Source organism: Mustelus asterias, chromosome 18 (assembly GCF_964213995.1).
Source record: "Mustelus asterias chromosome 18, sMusAst1.hap1.1, whole genome shotgun sequence".
Classification (NCBI taxonomy): Eukaryota; Metazoa; Chordata; class Chondrichthyes; order Carcharhiniformes; family Triakidae; genus Mustelus; species Mustelus asterias.
The window spans coordinates 24426711-24448311 of record NC_135818.1 but is presented as its reverse complement, the minus strand read 5'-3'; the positions used below and the strand labels follow the sequence as shown (position 1 = coordinate 24448311).

The 21601-nt window shown below is 41.6% G+C and overlaps 1 protein-coding gene across 3 annotated transcripts in view; it reads left to right on the top strand.

Moving 5' to 3' along the window:
* Positions 1-21601, top strand: part of eif2ak4 (eukaryotic translation initiation factor 2 alpha kinase 4) — a 111869-nt gene that overhangs the window by 41468 nt on the left and 48800 nt on the right. For 2 of the 3 annotated variants that reach the window (XM_078233555.1, XM_078233556.1), the window contains exons 13-19: positions 2786-2858; positions 9105-9203; positions 11228-11350; positions 13829-13933; positions 15729-15792; positions 16864-16943; positions 20267-20368. In XM_078233555.1, coding sequence (XP_078089681.1) covers positions 2786-2858; positions 9105-9203; positions 11228-11350; positions 13829-13933; positions 15729-15792; positions 16864-16943; positions 20267-20368 — 646 coding nt within the window. The remainder of the gene's footprint in view (positions 1-2785; positions 2859-9104; positions 9204-11227; positions 11351-13828; positions 13934-15728; positions 15793-16863; positions 16944-20266; positions 20369-21601) is intronic. The other variant, XM_078233557.1, reaches the window with a different exon arrangement.

Here is a 21601-nt window from a genome sequence, read left to right as displayed (position 1 = left end):
TGGGAAACAATAATACTAAGCTTGACCAGCAGAAATCCAGATGGTATAAAGACAGAACAGTACACGAACGTTTTGTGCCATTTTACTGCAGTTTAGCTGAGACTGGACACCCCCACCTGTGTGTGGGTGAAACTCTGTGCCCGAGAGTGTACAGCAGCGCCCTTGGGTGTATAGTGCTAGAAATTCACAACTGGTCAGTCAGAGATGGAGGTTAATATTCCAGCTGGGACCCTCAGAACAGATCACATGGAAAACATGAGTGGTGACTCACCCAAAGTGATTCCATAATTTGAGGCATTTATTTTAGATTAGGGTACAAAGGAACATACAAATTAAGAGTAGCCCCCCCCCCCTCCCCAAATCCAAAATCGAATAAGCAAAATGTTTTGTTCTTTGCCTGATTATGCTAATTGGATTCAATGTGTCCAACACCTTACCCTCTGATTCTTTTTATTCAATGCACTTTACTGTCCATGTAAACATGTCATGCTGTAAATTGCACCCTCCGGCCAGTGGGGGGCTTATGTGCATACGAGTATGTGAATTGGGGCAGGAGTAGGCCATTTGGCCTCTTGAGCTTGCTCTGTCATTCAATAAGGTCATGGCTGATCTGATTGTAACCTTAACTCTGCATTTCCATCTGCCTCCAATAATCTTTCACCCCCTTGCTTATCAAGGATTTTTCTACCCCTGCCTTAAAAATATTCAGTTTCCTGTACCATGTTGCAATGGCCTGTCAGCTCAATGGCCCTGTAGCCCCCACTCTCATCTGAAAAAGTTGAAAGAACCCCAAGCTTGTTGGACAATTACAAAGGCTGCACTACTGAAATCTGGGTTCCCTTACCTGTCTCTATCTCAGTTGCAGTCACACCCTCCCGTCCCTGATCACAAATCAGAGGACTCTCTGCTCAAGGGTGTGACCACGTCCCAGTGCAAAGTTTCCAGATAACTTTCCCCATTCCTGATGTGTTGCAGTGTCTGCAGCTTAGCCTCCAGCTCAGTGGTTCTGAGCCAAAGCTCCTCAAGCTGCAAACACATACTGCAGAGGTGTTGCCCTGGATCACAGCGGCATCCAGGAGCTCCCACATGCTGTACCCATGACACATCACCTGTTCTGCCATCCTTAATGTGTTTTAATTAACTACGTTATTCTTTTATTCAATTAATTATTTTCCTTTTTTATATATATTAACCATTCCATCAGTTTGTATATTATTTTAAAGCTGAGGAATAGAATAGTCCTTAACCACTTACCAAATACTCAACAAGCAGCTAGCTTCTTCCCCTGTACTGGAGCAAGAACCATTTCCTATAGGGTAAAAAAAAGTTAGGGAAGGCAATGAGCACCTCCTTCCCTAATACTGCGGATGCTTGAATATGAAACCAAAACAGAAAATGCTGAAAAAACTGAGCAAGTCTGGCAGCATTTGTGGAGATCTCTGCAGATGCTGCCAGACCTGCTGAGTTTTTCCAGCATTTTCTGTTTTTGTTCCTTCCCCTAACTCCCTCACTTGCCCAACTCCAGCACTCTTGCTCAAAGTCACACTCTAGTGCTAAGTTGTGCTGAGAGGCCTGTATTTATATGCTCTGAAAAAGGCTTGGCTCAGCCCAAGGAACATAAAACCCATTTTAAGCTACCTTCCTTAATTAACTAATTTCAACTGCTGTCCAGTGGAGAGCTTATATATCCCTGCTTAAGCCTGGATGAAATTTTGAATAGTGAATTTCAGTTAGATGTTAAATGTTGAGTACAAACAAATATAGAGTTTTAGAAAGATTAAAATTTCCTCATTCGCCCAACTCTCTGCACTTTTGTTTAAAGTCGCACTCCGCTTTCAATAGTTTCCATCTTAATAATAGACATAGAAATTTCCTATAAGGTGGAAATATAAAAATAAAGACATATTTGTATGACTGTAAAGCTATTTTCCTGATCCAATCCCTGCCCTTTATCCATTCTAATCTTCCTAACAGCACTGTGGGTGTACCTATACCACTTGGATTGCAGTGGTTCAAGAAAGTGGGTCGCCACCTTCTTCAGAAGGGTAATGCTGGCCTAACCAGTACTGTCTACATCTCATGAAAGAACAAAAAGAAATTTTATCTGAAGACTAGACTTGGTTTTGTCTCCCTGTTTGTGACATAATGTTCAACTGTCCTTGTGAATTTGCAGCAGGAGTCATTTAACAAAGATCCAGGTTGGTTGATTCCCTATGCCACCCAACTAGGAATATGCCACAAGAGAAAATGCTGGAAAATCTCAGCAGGTCTGGCAGCACCTGTAAGGAGAGAAAAGAGCTGACGTTTCGAGTCCAGATGACCCTTTGTCAAAGGAAAATGCCAGCCCTACTAAGGAGCTCTGAGGCTGCCTACAGTGATATTGGCTGACAACTACCCTGATTGCAAGTGCACAATGTCTCTCCTCTGCACAACTGTGTATTACATCTGCTGGGTCATGTACCCATCAAGTTAGTGCACTGGATAGAATTCCATATTTTCATCTTTGCTTTCGACTACTTCATAAACAGAAATAAGACCATTATGAAAGGAGTACAAAGCAAAATACTGCTTAATGTAGCATAGTAATTTCAGCAATAACTGTGTTTGAATTATTGGGACTGTGGGTGTCAAACTGCTCTGGAGAAATTATTTCTGTTATGATTAAACTCATGAAAATTATAGTTTGAGGGGGGGGGGGAAGGTTGATCATTTTTACGATCTCATTTCAGCCTTTTATTTGTTTGCTAACATGGCGTTCTATATTAAACTTGCTCTGTTTTTGCAGACTGGTTGACATTGATTCAGACAGCGACGTCATCTTTGAGAATGATAATGGAAACCGCAACAACATCCCAGTGGTGAGGAGTCGGTATTTTACTCAATATTGTGCATTTAGTCAGCTTGCCTCAATTTGGGCATCTTTGTCTGAGCCAGAATGGTACAGCAATTGCACTGAACTATAACTGTTGTTCAGGTTTTACTTCATTCTCTGAAAGTTTGTTTTAAGAGTGATTGTGGATGACAATGTTGATAGATGTAGCTCAAAACTATTACTGAATCTGATCGCGTGAAAGGGCTGGATTAATAGACAGTCAAAATGACTAAAATCCTGAAGCTTCTTGTATTCTGGGCTGTCTATTGATATTCGGCTTTCTTCACACAGCTGGTCTCCGTACCTTTGCCAAGTTATTCCAGTTGCTGATTTCCTGAAGTCATTATTTGTGGCCAACCAAAACTGCCTGTAGTTCAGCACTAAATTGCCATTCTTCCTGAGTCTGTGGTGTGGGTAGAACAGAAAGAGCTGGAAGATACTTTTTATCATTTTAGAGAAAGTTAGAAATCATATACATACACTTGTTAGAATCTGTAGAACAACACCTGGATCTCAGCTGTTGCTATCAAGCAAGTATATGTATATGTTAACCCAATTTGTAAAACAAATTGTCCATTTCTTGCAATGGACAGCCACCCTGCACAGTTCATGAATCAGGCAGTTTCACCGCCCAGTTCATGAAATGGGCATTTGAAAGTCTGCCAAGCTCATGAAATGGCCATCTTTCATGAACAAAAAATAAAATTTCATTCGCAAATGTATAATCTGCTTAATTCTGTTTACTATCCTTTTATGTGCTTTTTTATTCCGTGAACATTTCAGATTCATTTTGACATCCGAACATTTCAAATTCATTTGTTAATGTTTCATTCATGATTGCACCCATACCATTCAAATAGCTTGTACATCAGTGTTTACAAAAACAGCATGGGTACAATTCATACATTTTTAATATACCAGCACTGGTCAACTTTGCTACAGGACTTGTGGCTGACAGACATTTACAGCAGAGGCCTGCTTTCAAGCAAGAACATTGTCTTAATAAGCAGTTACTCCAGCAGTGACATCTCTGGAAGCCTTGCCCATTGCAATCACTTTGAGCATGTACAATCTCATGAAGGCTATGTTCCACATATTCTTAAGTCAGATTGCCCACTGAACAAAATGGACACCAGGGTGGGATTTTCCAAGCAACTTGCTGCGTTTTGCGGTGGTGGAGGTGGCCATTGGCCAGTGGTGGGGTCTTCTGGTCCCACCGTTGTCAACTGGGTTTCCTGTCTAATGCACTCCTTGCCACCAGGAAACCCGTAAAGGCGGTGAGCTGTTGGTGGGACTGGAAGATCCCGCTGACATGAACGATCAGAAGGTTCCAGCCCATATCTCTACTGAGAACAGTTGCCACGTATCCAAGCCATTAACTCAGCTTCATATCCTGATCACTACATTCCACAAAACCTTGATTCTGGGATGTCAGCGATGCCTATTGACAACATCAGTTGTTGCCAGTTTGTGGATGACCTGTGCTTCCATTATCTGACTGAAGAATATGTGGAACTCTGATGTCTGGAAATGTGAGAAGCAGCTCATGGGCAACCTCAGCTGCTGTCTTAGACTAAGGATGAATGATGTGGAACTTGGTCAGATACTCCATGTAGTGCAGTACGAAACAGTAACTTCCACTCTTCAAAGTCTTGCATGTCAACCGGGTCTACTTGTCCACATTCATTCAAATCATTGACAGATAGCGATCTCGCAACCTTCCCTACCTACAACACTTTTCTATGCATCTCATAGCAACTGATGTACTGTCCTGTAAGAGACCATGTGATCTTTGCATGCTTCTCAGAAAGTTTCTTGTGAGTCTTTTTACTGCCATGGCCAGGTTCAATGTGGGCTTGTTGCACAATGGCTAGGTCTGCTTCCTTAATATAGAATCCTACAGTGCAGAAGGAGGTCATTTGGCCATCAAGTCTGCACCGACCACAATCCCTCCCAGACCCTATCCCCACCACCCCATGCATTTACCCTAACTAGTCCCCTGACACTAAGGAGCAATTTAGCCTGGCCAGTACACCTAACCCGCACATCTTTGGACTGTGGGAGGAAACCAGAGCACCCGGAGGAAACCCACGCAGACACAGGGAGAACGTAGTAGCAATGTACAAACCATTGCTCTTGCTAATCTTGTCCGCATCACCTAAAGATGTAAGCATGAAAGTTTTCAGGATGTGATATCCATCACTTGGGGTTTCTGTTCAGTTTTCCCATGCTTGAGGACAGCAATAATCTTTGTTTCAAACTTGCTTTCCCAAATTTACAGTGTTTGTGTGTTATTGAGCAATATACTATAGGATAAACCTGTACACTGTAACAGGCTTGAGCAACAATTCCACCAAAAAGATTTTAAAATACATGCATAGCACCAGTTATTTCATGAAATGAGCAGTCAAATTATCTATTTTGTGATCCGTACAATGGGTTTGCGCAGTTCATGAAATCAGTGCCCATTTCATGAAATATACATAGGAGTCACAATGTGGAAACAGGTCACTTGAGCATTTATCCCCCAACATGAGAAAAATATTTCCATCTCGTTTGCCACCCTCTTCCCTATTCTTTCAACCCCTTTTTGTTCATCTACCTGCAAGCCCAGTTGCCTATCACAATTTAGTCACTGCATGTGTAAAGGGGTACCTTTGTGCTAACAGTAGCAGCAGACATAATGGCAATGGCACCTGGCCATCCGTGCACAGTGATGGGAATTGGTAAATTTGGTTGCCAGAGGAAAGGTCGCTTCTCGGCCTTTTGGCTAAGATCAAGTGTATGGTCGGCAGCCCATGGTCGGCCGCACTTGGTCGAGGTCATTAGGTTACGCTGAGGCTTCATATGTTTCATATGAAGCAATTTTTAAAAGCGGCATCTCGGCCTTTTGGCTAAGATGCAAATGAGCTCAAGTCTTGGAGGAGGAACCTCCCCCTTCTCCAATCAGCTGGGCTCATGTAGATCAGGCCCAGGACAGGGTGGTTTGGTCGCTCGCCCTGTCTTGTCAGCCTGGATCTGAAGTGTCTCAACTTGTTGAGACTCTGAATTGGATTTGATTTGATTGAATTGGAAAAGTATTTTAAAAAAAATTTGGTTGCCAGAGTAACTGCATGGTAGGAGTTTGAGATCTGTGTTAAAAGCTGGTTCTTTGTTATAGTTGGCTTTGAGTGGGAACCCAGGATCACACTCATTGTTCCTCTGGTTGATATTAACCACTACATTTTACTCCCTCTTTAGAGCTAGGTATGTTTGATGAGTGTGTAAAGTGTGAGAGTTTCAACTATTTGTTTGGTGAGTATTGTTTTAGTGTATTAGCCTCCTATCCATAAAAAAACAACTGACAAAACTAAATAGCAGGTGAAATCACAAATTGATTGAATGATTGTTAAATTTTTGAACGTTGAATGGGTCGGCAGCGATTGCTTTTTAAAGCAGAATCCAGAGTATAACACTGGGTTGTTTGATTGCAGACCTGAGGTTAGTTGATCTCGGTTGGCTGCACCCTGTGACAAAGGAGAGCAAAACTCAGGTAGTCTTGTATGTGTGATCATAAATGATGGCCCCTCGTGTGGATGTTGGTTGAGTACATGATTGGATTTGCCCATGGCATTGAATAGCCTGATGATATTCATTATCTAGGCTTGTGTGCAAAGAATTCCCACTTGACGTGGCAGAAGAAGGCTTCTGACACTCCTACAATCATTGAAGAGTGGAGATAAAAATCTTTTCAGGTTTACTTTAAGTATCAGAGATGAAATTTAGTTTGCATTGGAGCAAGTACAATGTCAGTATCCTTAGAGTTGACTTGTTGCCATTGATAAATTGTCTGTAGGCATCTGAATACAACCAATGTCAAGTGCAATCCCAGACCACAAAATCAGCTCCAGTGCAACCACTTGTATTTTATAACATTGTGACCATAGAACCATAGAAAATTACAGCTCAGAAACAGGCCTTTTGGCCCTTCTTGTCTGTGCCGAACCATTTTATGCCTAGTCCCACTGACCTGCACTTGGACCATATCCCTCCACACCCCTCTCATCCATGAACCCGTCCAAGTTTTTCTTAAATGTTATTTACAGTTGTGCTGTTTGTGCCCATTTTATAATGATGCTGTCTCTCTTCTTTAGGACCTCCAACCCATTGTCGTCTTCTCATCCCTTTCTGAGTGCAGTCAATGCTGTGGGGACTGTATGTTAGTAGTCATAGTGACAAAAACTTAAATTCAATATAGTGTACATAAAGCTGCAAAGACTTGTGAACAGTTTTCCCAAGTGGCCAGATCTCATAGGAGAGTGATAAGAATTCATGGAAATCTGATCTAGAAGCATCTAAGAAGTAGACGTGGGTGTATATCTGTAGAGAATCATAGGGTTGAAACTTAACTGCCCAAATCAGATGGGTTGGGATTGTGTCAGAGTTTATAATAGAAGAAACCTGGAACCGAACCAGCCCATTTGAATGTTCCTTGGTGGTGGAATGAGGTGTGGATAACCAACCCTCTCATTGGATGTGGTTTTGTCTTTTAAATATCATGAAGCTGCATTTTAACAGTGATTCTAATTTTGACTCGTTCGATGGGTCTGGAGACTTGGCTCTTTAAAGAAGGTAAGAGGGGTTGAATCCATGAGGTAAATGCCTTTACTCCTACGATCTCTCAATCACTCTCCTAGTATCTACTGTTGTAGGCTTTGTCCCTATGAAGCTGTCTTTTAATCCAGAGGACTTCCAGCTGGTCAATCAGGCAGTCTCTGGGCACGAATACTACATAAATAAGCTAAATTCTGCAAGATATTTTGGAAATCGGTTCTTCTGATTTTTCAGACCTATCAACAGTCTCCTGCATAGAACTTGCCTTCTGGCTAAAATCCAGGCTTGGAATCATGTTGCACTGAAATCAATCCATTGTGTCCGTGCTGTTTTTTTTTGGAAGAGCTTTCCAGTTGGTCTCTCTTCCCTGCCCTTCCTTGTATCTCTGTAAAGATTTCCTTTTCAAATATACATTCCAATTCTCTTTTGTAAGATATTATTAATCGGCTTCCACCATCCTTTTAGAGTGCATTCCAGATTGTAGAAACTGTTCCCATTTCACTCTTGGATTTTTTTGCCTACTCTTTAAATCTGTGTCATCTCATTACTAATCCTCCAGTCATTGGAAACGCTTTCTCCCTGTCTGCATTATTGAAGCACCTCATAATTTTGGGCAACTATATTAAATCTTTCTGTAACCTCTGCTGTAAGGAGAACAATCCCAGCTGATTGAGGCCAGATTGTTAGGGTGTGAAGGGAGAGCATGATGAAGATAGCGAAGAGTAAAATGGAGACCAGATGAGGTTGAGGAGGGAGGAGAGCATGATGGAGACCAGGCTGGAAGGGAAATGTATTAATGAGTGGAAACTTTTACCTCTCCCCAGAGCTGACATGAGCAAGAGGCCTCAGCTGGCGTTCTCAAAGGTCTCAGTTGTTAAACTTCAATGATTCAGGATTATAATTCTTGTCGGCAGGTAGCGGTGCCACTCTCTCCTCTCATGGATTTTTAATAAAATCATTTATGCATTTTGGGTGACATTGGCAATGCTAACATTTATTATCCTAGTCCCCATTACTTAATTTATTTTGTGTTTTTACTCTGTACAACTGATGATCTGGACATTTAAATACTTTCTCCAGGCTTCTCAGTAAAAATGCACTGATTAGAATTTATCCTACAAATTTCTCCCTTTCCCTTATGATTTAGTTGGTAAAGGCTGTGAATAGCTGAGCTGTACTGACCAAGAGGTTCCATATTGGGAACTCAAGTGATCTCAAGTTGGTGGGAAAAGTCAGTCGTGAAGATGCTTGTTATCCAATGGCTGTTGGTGAAAGTTGATGCCTGTTACTCTAGGATGAAGACCAGATCAAGCACTGCTGCTGTATCCACCGAATAGAGTTACCTATCAGTACTTACCAGCCTAAACATGCATAATGAAGCATGGTTTCTTTTGTAGGGTATGAAGGGTGAGTTGGCATCTTTGACACTATACATTTTCATGAGCCAGCTTTTTAACAGGTGACAGAACAGGCCAAAAAACCTAATATTTATCTGTATGATGCCTGCCCCTTAGCAAGAATGTGCCCTTTTTCTCATTCTCATAGCAGCTCGAGTCTAATGTATGTTTTATCTAATGCCTCAGACTACTATAACTGTAATCTGATAATGTATATTCTGAGATTGTTTGTTAATCTGCAGGGCAGGGAATCTGCAATTGCAAAGAATCCCGAGAATGAGAACATGGAGAAGACAGGCGTCATACTGGATCCACCTACAGTGCACTATCTGTATATTCAGGTAACAGAATCTATCCTCACCCTGCGGTATTTACATATTCATGTATCACTGCTCCAGATTTCTAGTATTTATGTTCTGGTAACACTGACTTTGTACTTTTTGTATACTCTATCAGACTGTACTCTCAATGTGTATATTCCAGTATGTAACTGGAACAGCAGTTTACTTACATCATGGGATTCAGTGCTGAAGACAATGCATCACGCCACCTACTACTTGGAAAGAAACAGCTAAAATCCCCTCCCTGTCTGACTGGATATATTTTAGTGACATTGTCCAGTTCAGATTAACTGGGATCGTGCTGAGAAAATTGACAACAGCATTTATAGTACCGACATAAGTGATTACAGATCGGATGCAATTAATTCCCAAAGCAGTTTGGGACATCCTGAGGATGTGACGAGCTACTTCTTTCTTTCTCTCCACCTAGTTGTCTTTCTGTCTGTCTTTGTGTACACAAACCATCATGTGGAGATGCCGGCATTGGACTGGGGTGGGCAAAGTAAGAAGTCTCACAACACCAGGTTAAAGTCCCAACAGGTTTATTTGGTATCATGAGCTTTTGGAGCGCTGCTCCTTCATCAGGTGAGTGACCTGATGAAGGAGCAACACTCCAAAAGCTCGTGATACCAAATAAACCTGTTGGACTTTAACCTGGTGTTGTGAGACTTCTTACTGTACACAAACCAGACAAGTCATTGTGGTTATGTGGAAGATCAGCTCAGGTGAAAGTTCCTGCATCTGCCAGACATAACTGTTGTGAATTTCCTTGGGGCTGGAGTTCCTGATTGGCTGCCGCAGTGCCGTTTACATGGCGTTTACATGGCGTTTACATGGCGTTTACATAGTGGCTAGATGGGAGAAGGCCTGAGAAGATTTCTGGAAAGTTTTTCCCAACTAAGGACAATAAAGCTACACCTCTCCAGAAGGAAGAAAAAAGGCAGAAATTTGACTAAACGTAACACCATGCGAGTAGACTTCGTTTGACATGAGTACATGCCCCTTGACATCAAGTTGGCAATTACACCCTGACACAGGAAGGGCTTGAAAATCCTGATCTGGAAGTGGGATGGTCAAGTGGACGGTACATTTAAAAAAGTGAATAGATATTCATTCGCCAATCCTTACTCTTTTCAGACTTCCTGTCAGTGACCTGTTGTTGATGTAAACCGACTAAATTGCCATGAGCTAATATGCTACTCCTGTGTGGTACCCTGGCCTCACCCACGCACAAACCATGCAAATTGAAAGAATATAGAAGCACATGCTGAGATTGAGCTTAGTGCCAACTGTGCAACAAAGCCCTTCATGTCACACAGCTCAAAAGTCGACTAAAAGAAGAGTTAATATAATATTTGTACCAAGTTTGGAAAATCCCTTTGCAAGCTGCTCAATTTCAGAACTGGTTACCCCACCATGCCCAGAGCAATCAAGACAATTCAGAAGTTCAATTAAATTCAACCCCGTAAGGTGAAGGACAGATAGGTACAGGTGGAGCCCTGTTCCTTATATGGTTCGTGTCCTCAATGCCATACTGCACTTCAATTATGTATTGGTTTGTAATTTTAGTTTTAATTCAATTTTAGACTTTTTAATATCCCATCCGCCATTTCCCTGTTTCCTGCTGAATTTTTATGCTTTTGTTACCACATGATTGTCAGATGTTTGCATGTGTTTAACCTGATTACTTAGTGCCTATATGAATTTTTTGGTGCAAGTTACACTGCAATTCAGCCTTTGGGCTGCAAATGATTTTTTTTTTGGAATGAAATATCATTATTTTTATTTTGTAATCAAAAATCTTGGTACATCATAGCCCGTCTGTCAAATTAGCTGCAAGATCAATGACAATGGTATGACACTGACTTGCTTTTGAGTTGCAGCTGTGAGATTTTGTCGATATAATTCATTTAACTAAATGGCCTTGCGGGTTACCCAGTGACTTGAATCCGAGTTGCTGAATTTGCAGGCACGTTGCTGTGTGACTTGCAAATATTAGACTTTATTTTCTTGGCTTCTTTCAGATGGAATACTGTGAGAAAAGCACTTTACGAGACACCATTGACCAGGGACTGTACAGAGACATTAGCCGTCTCTGGAGGCTGTTCCGGGAAATCCTTGATGGACTGGCCTATATTCATGAACAGGTTAGTTTTGTAGAATAGTTCTTTATAGGGGATCTGTGATACCTAACGCATCTGAGCTTCCAAAAGACCTTTGACAAAGTTCACATCACAGGGATCCAGTTTAGATGTTAGGAAGGAATAAAGAGTGCTAAAATCACTTGCACAGTAATATAAGACAAGCGCATTGGCCATTAAACTAGAAATTACATTGGTAGAGCGCAAGACGCAGACTTTGCGACCCAACTGCTTAATGAATCGTCCCACCCCATTACATAGAATCCCTACATTGCAGAAGGAAGCCATTCGGCCCATCGGGTCTGCACTGACTCTCCGAAAAATCATCAACCCCAGTGCTGTGTTTGCTTTTTTTGTGGCTTTATTAAATTGCATCACTTAGTTTCATGTGTTGTGTAGCTTCTTCCTTAGATCTCTTTGCTCCTCTGCTCCATTCAGACATATTATTCAAACAAGACTTCCTTATTCTTCTTCCAAAAGTGCACCACCTCATGCTTATATTAAAATGTATTTGTCAGTTGTGTACCCAGTCTGCAATTTTGTTAATATGTCCTCCTGTATTTTGCTACATTCATCCACAGGTGTCATCAGCAACTTTAGAAATTGTACTTCTGATTCTCAAATCCAAATCATTAATGAAAACCGTTTTGTCTTAGCACCGATCTCTGTAAAACATCACTTCTCACCTTTTGCCAGGTTGAGTAGCTACCCTTAATCATTAACAATTTTTTTGATTTGTATCTTGTTAGCCATTCTGTTATTTATTCTCGAATTACTCAGGCTCTGATTGTAGTCATATCTACTATGTGGCATTCCAGTTGCATCACATCTATAATTTTACCCATGTCTACTGTTTATTACGTCAAAGAATTCAATAAATTTGGTCAAGCCTGTTCTTGCCTTTTATAATCTAACTAATTTTCTAATTATTTTTATGTAGTTGTAGTAGTGTCTCTGCTATCTCTTAATTTCTTTGAATGTGTGTGAATGCAGTCCAGTGAACCATAGGTTTTGTCCCCTCTGGTTAGTTTATCAATTCATAGAATCCCTACAGTGCAGGAGGAGGCCATTCAGCCCATTGAGCCTGCACCTAGACCCTATTCCCGTAACACCATGTATTTACCTTGCAAATCCCCTGACGTTAAAGGGAACTTCACCATGGCCAATCCACCTAACCTGTATACCTTTGGACTGTGGGAGGAAACCGGAGCACCCAGAGGAAACCCACTCAGACACAGGGAGAATGTGCAAACTCCAAACAGACAGTGACCCGAGGCCAGAATTGAACTTGATTGAGCATTTCAGACCTGGGAAAGGTGGGCACAGATCTGGGAGGCGACAGCATGTTTGAGGACTTTGGAGAAGAAAAGAAGGTTGGAGGTGGCATGGTAGATTGCAAGGACAGAAAATTTGAGGATTTCTTTTTGAGGAATGTGTTGATGGCTGATTCGAAAGGAAGAGGGATGATAACTGAGGAAGGAAACCATTAATAATAATACCTATTGTGAAGGCCAGGAAGGAAAATTAATAGTTAACAGTTTAGTGGAAACAAGGTTGAATAGTTGAGCTTGGAGAGAAACTAGGGAAACACACGAGTTGAAAGCTAGGGCCTCTGGGAAGGGAACCTTAGAGGAACTTAGACTTGATGGGCTCGGAGAAGGAAAGGAGAATGGAAGGTTGCGGAATGGATTGGATCAATGTTTGTGAAAGAGAATTCCATCAGCACCTTATGCTTGTATTGGAGGTGAGGGTGGAGGGGATAGGGAAAACGGATTTAGGGAAAGGTTTTGTAATGGAGAAGAGAAGGCAAGATGATCCTGAAATAGTGAGTAGGGCTGAGGAGAACTCGATCCTATGGTGTGTCTAGCCAGAATTTGTGATATCTAAACTATTTGTCTGCCGTCAATATTCAAGCTTGCCTTCCAGGGACTGAAGGATGTGAAGATGGGGTGTTCATAAAGTTTAACGTTTATTTATTATTATTGTGACAAGTAGGCTTACATTAATACTGCAATGAAGTTACTGTGAAAATCTCCTAGTTGCCACATTCCAGTGCCTGTTCGGGCACACTGAGGGAGAATTTAGCATGGCCAATGCACTTAACCAGCACGTCTTTCGGACTGTGGGAGGAAACCAGAGCACCTGGAGGAAACCCACACAGACATGGGGAGAATGTGCAAACTCTGTCCAAGCCAGGAATTGAACCCGGGTCCCTGCGCTGTGAGGCATCAGTGCTAACCACTGTGCCACCATGCCATATGGGGAAAGACCAGGGTGAGAGTGTAATGGTTTTAAAATCAAAACATGAAATTTCAGAAGTTGGATCTTGAAACATTTTCAGCGAAAGAGGGACAGTCAAAAGAATGAACCGCACTTGCTTTGCCAGAATCCAGTTTGATTCTTGATGGACTATGGGGAATCATGGGTTTCAGTTCTACTGATGAGCTTACTCTGTCCTGACCAGCTGTTCTCTTGTTATTTCAGGGTATGATTCATAGGGATTTGAAACCTGTTAATATATTTTTGGATTCCAATGATCACGTGAAAATAGGAGATTTCGGCTTAGCCACAGATCACCTTTCTAATGTGGTGAGTGATCTGGAAAGGAATTCAACATAAATGTGTCTCACATGAATAATTTATGACTGAAGCGCTTTCTGTTTATGATACATTGTGTGGTGCAGCTATTTCTGTGTTTGGGAATGTTGCACATTGGAGATGTGGTACGTGGGGCAGACTTTGGTTACAAACGAACAGAGCTTTATTAATGGTGTGTGATCTCTCCGTGGCTGCTGCTCCTTTCTCTATTTCCCACCCTAGGTCTATTACATCACCTCCAGTGCATACATCAATACATCAGAGTTCCTCATGAGCTAACACAGTGGTTCCCAAACTTTTTTCACTGGGCCGCACTTTCGGAATAAAAATTTGCTCGCGCCACACCGAATTTTTTATTGATAAGAAATACATTCAAAAACAAAAAAAAACAACACCTAGCAGTGCTTGACTCATAACTTAGAACACAACTACTTTATAATATGATCATGGGACATCCAGAAAGTATAAAACAATGCTTGTTTAAACCATGTTTAAATGTTTCTTTGATTGTCCTTGAATCTTCCCGCCACACTTGCCATCCTCTCTTGCCGCACCAGTGTGGTGCGCCGCACCCTTTGGGAACCACTGAGCTAATATAATAAATACAAATCCATAACAGGGAATGAATATGTGTTTGTTCTATTTGGGGAATGTTGTAAATTTATATGCCGTATTCAAGGAATTTGTTCAATTTTTAAAAAAGATTAAAAATCCAAGGCACCTAGTTGAAACATTATTTTGCAATCCTTTATCACCCTCTTGGAAGTTACTGTCATCCATCTGGTATACTTAAGTTAAGTTTCAATGTTAGATTGTGAAGTGCCTCATCTGTTGTGAGGAATCTGTCTCTAGAGTAACAAGTATTGCCTGCTGGCTCTAGGGTCTGGAGGACCAGCCAAGGCCTGCTAGCTACAAGATGTCTCATTGATTTCAGATGAGTGGAAACTGTGAACATTGAGTTAGAGGAAACTGCTGTTGGCCAAATGAGCTTGCCTCTTTGTGACTGATCAAGTCCATGTTAGCAATCTTCTTAACAGTCTTCTCTTAAATCCTTCTGTCCAGAAGCTTTAAATATCTGCTCAGGATGTTTATGCTGTCCACTTCAATATCTTTCCCAAGAACTTTATTACTCACCTTTTATGTTTTTGGTGATAAGGTTCTGACCAACTTCACTTCTTCCTCCTAACTTTCTGATTTTTAAAAAAACTTCAGTTACTGGGATATGAACTGCCTTCACTAGCTTACTTGAAAATAGAAAAGAGGACAGGTTGCCTAAACTTGGCTTGTATTCCTGTGATAGAATGATAAAGGGACTTGGTAGGTTAGAAACAGAGAGCCTATTTCTTCTGTGGGGAAATCCAGGACAAGGGGACACAATCTTAGAGTGAGGCTCTTCAGGAGTGAAATTGAGAAACTCTGTGTCACATAACAGGTAATGAAAATTCTGAAAGGCTGCAGAAGCTGGGTTAATTGTAAGTTTGAAGACTGAGCTCGATAGATTTCGATTAGGTATTAGTATCAAGGTATATTGACCAAAGTCAGATGGATGGGATTGAGATATAGATTGGCCTGATTGGATTGATCTGATTAAATGACAGAACAGATTGGAGAATCTGAATGAACTTACTCCTGTTGCTGGAAGCCTCTTCTCTAAAGAACGTGTACCCAACTTCCATAATCTCTCCTCATACATCAAGTTCTTGATACAGCAAATTCTATTTCTACCTATTATGTCTCCCTTAAGAAACCACAAATAAAATTCTTGATAATATATTCCTTCCCACAGGCAGGTGACAGGCAGGAAACAGATGGCAATGGATCTATTCAGCTTATCAAGCCTGACTCAGCAGGTGAGACTGTTTCTATGTCAGGGTACCTTGGATAACATTGAGGATGGATTGATACTGATTAACATACTAGCCCCGACATAACCAACTTAAGGTCCATTCAATGCAGGTGCCAAACAATGTTAATTTAGGTAAAATAAAAGCAAAATACTACGGATGCTGGAAATCCAAAATAAAAACAGAAAATGCTGGAGAAACACCGGAGCTCTGGCAGCTTCTGTGGAGAGAGAAACAAAGTTAATGTTTTCAGTCCAATATGACTCTTCTTCAATGTCAATTTAAGGCTAGGAACTAGATTGTAACTATTAAAGTCCAGTTAATCAGTGACTTAGCTAACAGGAAATTTTTATCCATCTAGCTGGGCTGCCTGGACATGTCCCAGTCCTGCAAGGCCAGTTATCTTACCCTCGTTGCTCAACCAGTATTCCATCAATAAATCCTGTTCACGTTGACACTCGGAGGATATCACTTGTCTGTTAAGTTGCTGCCAGTATTTTCTTTCTGCTTGAGATGTTTTTTTAGTGTCAGTCTGACTGAGTTGGTAGCATTTTGCCTCCTCATGACTTGTGAATTTGTTAGGTTCTGAGATAGGGGTGCATTATCTAAATATATAGTTTTTGGTTATCTGCTTTGGTTTGATAACTGATTTCTTTCTACCTCTGTGATTGAATCATTGCACGTTACTGATTATCCAGTGTGTAAGTGAAAGGATGTTGTATTATCAGAATTGTTGCCCTTTAGATAAGGCATAAAGCCAAATGTCTGGCTGTTCCAGTGATTCAGGTGGGTGTTAAAGTCTGTTTGAGAGCAAGCAGTTCTCTGGTGTTGTGGCCAATAATTCTCCCTTGGCCAACACCATACAAATTTACACTTTGTGTAATGCTTTCACGCAATGAGAGATTCCAAATCTCTTCACAGGCACAAGATAACGACACTGAGCAATAATGGCAAAATGGTTAAGAATGGCACCCAAAAGTTCCAAATTCCCCATGCTCATTCTCCATTTCTGGAATCAGTTCCTGGAATCATTTTAAATCACATACAGTTATCACTCAGTATTTGTTTTAATTACAGGGAATCTGACCGGAATGGTTGGCACTGCCTTATACGTGAGCCCTGAGGTACAGGGCAACACCAAAGCCTCCTACAATCAGGTAATGTATCGTGCTTATATATCAAGAACACAGACAATAAACTCCAGCATCACTTACGGGCATTAGCTAACTACTAATCTCCCTGTAAATGGCTCATTCTTTAAGTATTGTCATCTGTAGTGTATCTTTGTTAATGCCACATAATTCTGAGGAGTTTACTTTTGTAATGTGAAAGGTTTGGTGTTGCGTCTTTGTCCACATGGGGTTAGTTTGGCACACTACTCGATTTACTACTCGAGGTCCTGTCACTGGGAATGGAGCTGTAGTTGTTCATGGTGGGAAATTCCTGTGCGCGATGGATGGTGACATTGTACCCCTTTAACTTCATTCGGCAAATGTCATTTCTCTGGCCCCGCCCACCCGCTCCAGCTGACCTGTTATTCTAAAAAAAATCTAATAAGGGAACATATCTAGCAAATAGTTTATTTACAGCATCCTAAATCTGCCCTCACCAACTATTAGCTGATATTTCATAGAACTATTGATTTTACAAGAAAATCCGTGCATAAACTTTAAAATGAGAGGTTTACAGCATGGAAACAGGCCCTTCGGCACAACTTGTCCATGCCGCCCTTTTTAAAAAAAAATATCCATTAGCTAATCCCAATTGCCCGCATTTGGCCCATATCCCTCTATAACCATCTCACCCATGTAACTATCTAAATGCTTTTTAAAAGACAAAATTGTACCCGTCTCTCTCTACTACTACCTCTGGCAGCTTGTTCCAGACACTCACCACCCTCTGTGTGAAAAAATTGCACCTCTGGACACTTTTGTATCTCTCCCCTCTCACCTTAAACCTATGCCCTCTAGTTTTAGACTCCCCTACCTTTGGGAAAAGATATTGACTATCTAGCTGATCTGTGCCCTTCATTATTTTATAGACCTCTATAAGATCACCCCTCAGCCTCCTATGCTCCAGAGAAAAAAGCCCCAGTTTATCCAGCCTCTCCTTATAACTCAATCCATCAAGTCTTGGTAGCATCCTAGTAAATCTTTTCTGCACTCTTTCTAGTTTAATAATATCCTTTCTATAATAGGGTGACCAGAATTGCACATAGTATTCCAAGTGTGGCCTTACCAATGTCTTGTACAACTTCAACAAGACATTCCAACTCCTGTATTCAATGTTCTGACTGATGAAACCAAGCATGCCGAATGCCGCCTTCACCACTCTGTCCACCTGTGACTCCACTTTCCAGGAGCTATGAACTTGTACCCCTAGATCTCTTTGTTCTGTAACTCTCCCCAACGCCCTACCATTAAGTGAGTAAGTCCTGCCCTGGTTCAATCTGCCCTGGTTCAATCTACCAAAATGCATCGCCTCACATTTGTCTAAATTAAACTCCATCTGCCATTCGTCAGCCTACTGGCCCAATTGATCAAGATCCCGCTGCAATTGGAGATAACTTTCTTCACTGTCCACTATGCCACCAATCTTGGTGTCATCTGCAAACTTACTAACCATGCCTCCTATATTCTCATCCAAATCATTAATATAAATGACAAATAGCAGTGGACCCAGCACTGATCCCTGAGGCACACCGCTGGTCACAGGCCTCTAGTTTGAAAAACAACTCTCCACAACCACCCTCTGGCTTCTGTCAAGAAGCCAATTTTGTATCCATTTAGATACCTCACCCTGAATCCCGTGAGATTTAACCTTATGCAACAACCTACCATGCGGTACCTTGTCAAAGGCCTTGCTAAAGTCCATGTCGGCAACATCAACTGCACTGTCCTCATCTACCTTCTTGGTTACCCCTTCAAAAAACTCAATCAAATTTGTGAGACACGATTTTCCACTCACAAAGCCATGCTGACTGTCCCTAATCAGTCCTTGCGTCTCTAAATGCCTGTAGATCCTATCTCTCAAAATACCTTCCAACAATTTACCCACGACAGATGTGAGGCTCACTGGCCTTTAGTTCCCAGGCTTTTCCCCGCAGCCCTTTTTAAACAAAGGCACAACATTTGCCACACTCCAATCTTACACCCCCTATACTCTTCAAGGGATTCGCTTGATCCCAGCTGCCTGTGTATGTCATGTGCCTCTTTCCTCTTGACCAGGGCCTCTAAATTGTGTGTTAGAAAGTGATAGTGATTCCCATGTGCCTTATGTGTGGCTATGAATGAAAATATTGGAATGAAGTATAGTGATTCTGTTTTATTTGTGGTTTCTTAAGAGAGACGTAATAGGGGCGGCACAGTGGTTAGCACTGCTGCCTCACAGCGCCAGGGACCCGGGTTTGATTCCTGGCTTGGGTCACTGCCTGCGCGGAGTCTGCACGTTCTCCCCGTGTCTGCGTGTGTCTCCTCCGGGTGCTCTGGTTCCCTCCCACAGTCTGAAAGACGTGCTGGCTAGGTGCATTGGCCATGTTAAATTCTCCCTCAGTGTACCCAAACAAGTGCCAGAGTGTAGCGACTATGGGATTTTCACAGTAACTTCATTGCAGTGTTAATGTAAGCCTACTTGAGACACTAATAAAATTAAAGAAAATCTTTGGACACTAAGTGGCAATTTAGCATGACCAATCCACATAACTTGCATATCTTTGGACTGTGGGAGGAATTTCATAGAAACCCTACAGTGCAGAAAGAGGCCATTCGGCCCATCGAGTCTGCACCGAACACAATCCCACCCAAACCCTACCCCCATATCCCTACATATTTACCCACTAATCCCTCTAACCCACGCATCTCAGGACACTAAGGGGCAATTTTAGCATGGCCAATCAACCTAACCTGCACATCTTTGCTCTGTGGGAGGAAACCGGAGCACCCGGAGGAAACCCACGCAGACACGGGGAGAATGTGCAAACTCCACACAAGCCGGGAATTGAACCCAGGTCCCTGGAGCTGTGAAGCAGCAATGCTAACCACTGTGCTACCGTGCCGCCCAGAATTCTCCCTCACTGTACCCGAACAGTCGCCGGAGTGTGGCGACTAGGGGAATTTCACAGAAACCTCATTGCAATGTTAATGTAAGCCTTACTTGTAACTAATAAATAAATAAACTTATATTTAAGCTGGGTCGGGGGTTAGGTATTGACACCTCTTGGAGAAATTAATAGTCTTTAGAAATGGAGACGTTTAATGGAGGGGTGGATGTGGGGCGAGCTGTTCTGCAAAGTATGTCGCATCAAAAGAGAACAATGATGATGGTATCATTGGGAAAGTAGTATGTTGTACAAGTGAGCATTACACACCAATGTGACCAGCAACATCTTTGATCTGCCATTATTGTCCCATCCCATTTATTTGTGTGTGTGTGTGTGTGTGACTTCATGAAATTACAGCTAATTTCCTGCCATCTATTCCAGAAAGTGGATCTGTTCAGTTTGGGAATCATTTTCTTTGAGATGTCGTATCAACCCATGGTCACGGCATCCGAGAGGATCTCCGTTCTCAGCAAGTTGCGAATGGTGGGTGCTAACGTATTGACCCTTAATGGAGATAATTGGAATCCAAATCATTGTAATTATCAGTAAATCCATCTCTGCCTCAGAGAAATAATCAGGTGTTTTCAATTTCAGTAAAGTCTGTCCAAATTGTAATACTAAGTTGAGATTCAAGAAGGTTAGGAAATTTCCTCACTCCATTATATGCTGTCCTGAGTGAAAGGAGCTTGACCATTCTTAATCTTGTTTGGTTTCTCTTAATATTACTTTTAATCCCCAGAGACATTTGTGCTCCTCAATTCTAGCCTCTTGAGCGTCCCTAATTTTGATTGCTATTGAGCCTTGAGCTGCCAAGGTTGGAAAGTTCTGAAATTTGTTTTTCTTTTTTTTTAAACCTACCCTTTGACCAAGTTTTGGTTAGCTATCCTAAGGTCTCCTTATATGGCTTGGTGTCAGATTTTGTTTCTGAATGTTCCTGTGAAGCACCTTGTGACATTTTATTAAAGGTGCTATACAAATGCAAGTTGTATTTTTCCTAGTACAAAGAAACAGACTTGGACAGTAATCCATTGACTATAGCGTTTTGGAACATGCATTGTGTCAATGTAGAATCATTTTTAGATTTATTTTTGGGTCTAATGATATACAAAAGTGATGTAGCAGGGCAGTGAATTGCACAGTATTGAGATACCGTGTATGTAAAAAAAAAAAGATGCATTTTAAACAAATGCACTCAATCTCTCATTCAATAAACAGTGTTAAACTGTCTTTCCTTCAGAACTGCTGGTGGGTGCTCTTCTGAATTTGAGTTGAGACATTGAACTAGAAGGGTCATTTATTGTACATCTGACCTGGCAATGTTTGAGGCTTAGTGAATGCCAATAAGAGAGAGGTGACCCATTGCCTAGCACTAGCTTCCCTCATCTTGGCACAAAACCTTGAGCAAAAACGTCATTGTGGGGGGGATGAGGTGGTGGTGAGCCCAAAGACTAAATGTTGGAAGTAGAAAGGCCACAGTCCAGACAAATCCTGTCTATACACATACAGGATTCATTGGACAGTCTGATTGTGGTGAGGAGTGGGCATATGTGGGCACCTTGCATTGTTTTCTCCCCTCATAAAAGCACTGAGAAGCACTTGTTCTTGGGTTTTGAAGATTGCAGTAGTGCCCTTTGGGGTTTGGGGATAAATGTCCTGTAAAGGAAAATTGCTAATTTTTCAGTTTATTGACGGAAATGTCTAATCTAATTGAAGTTA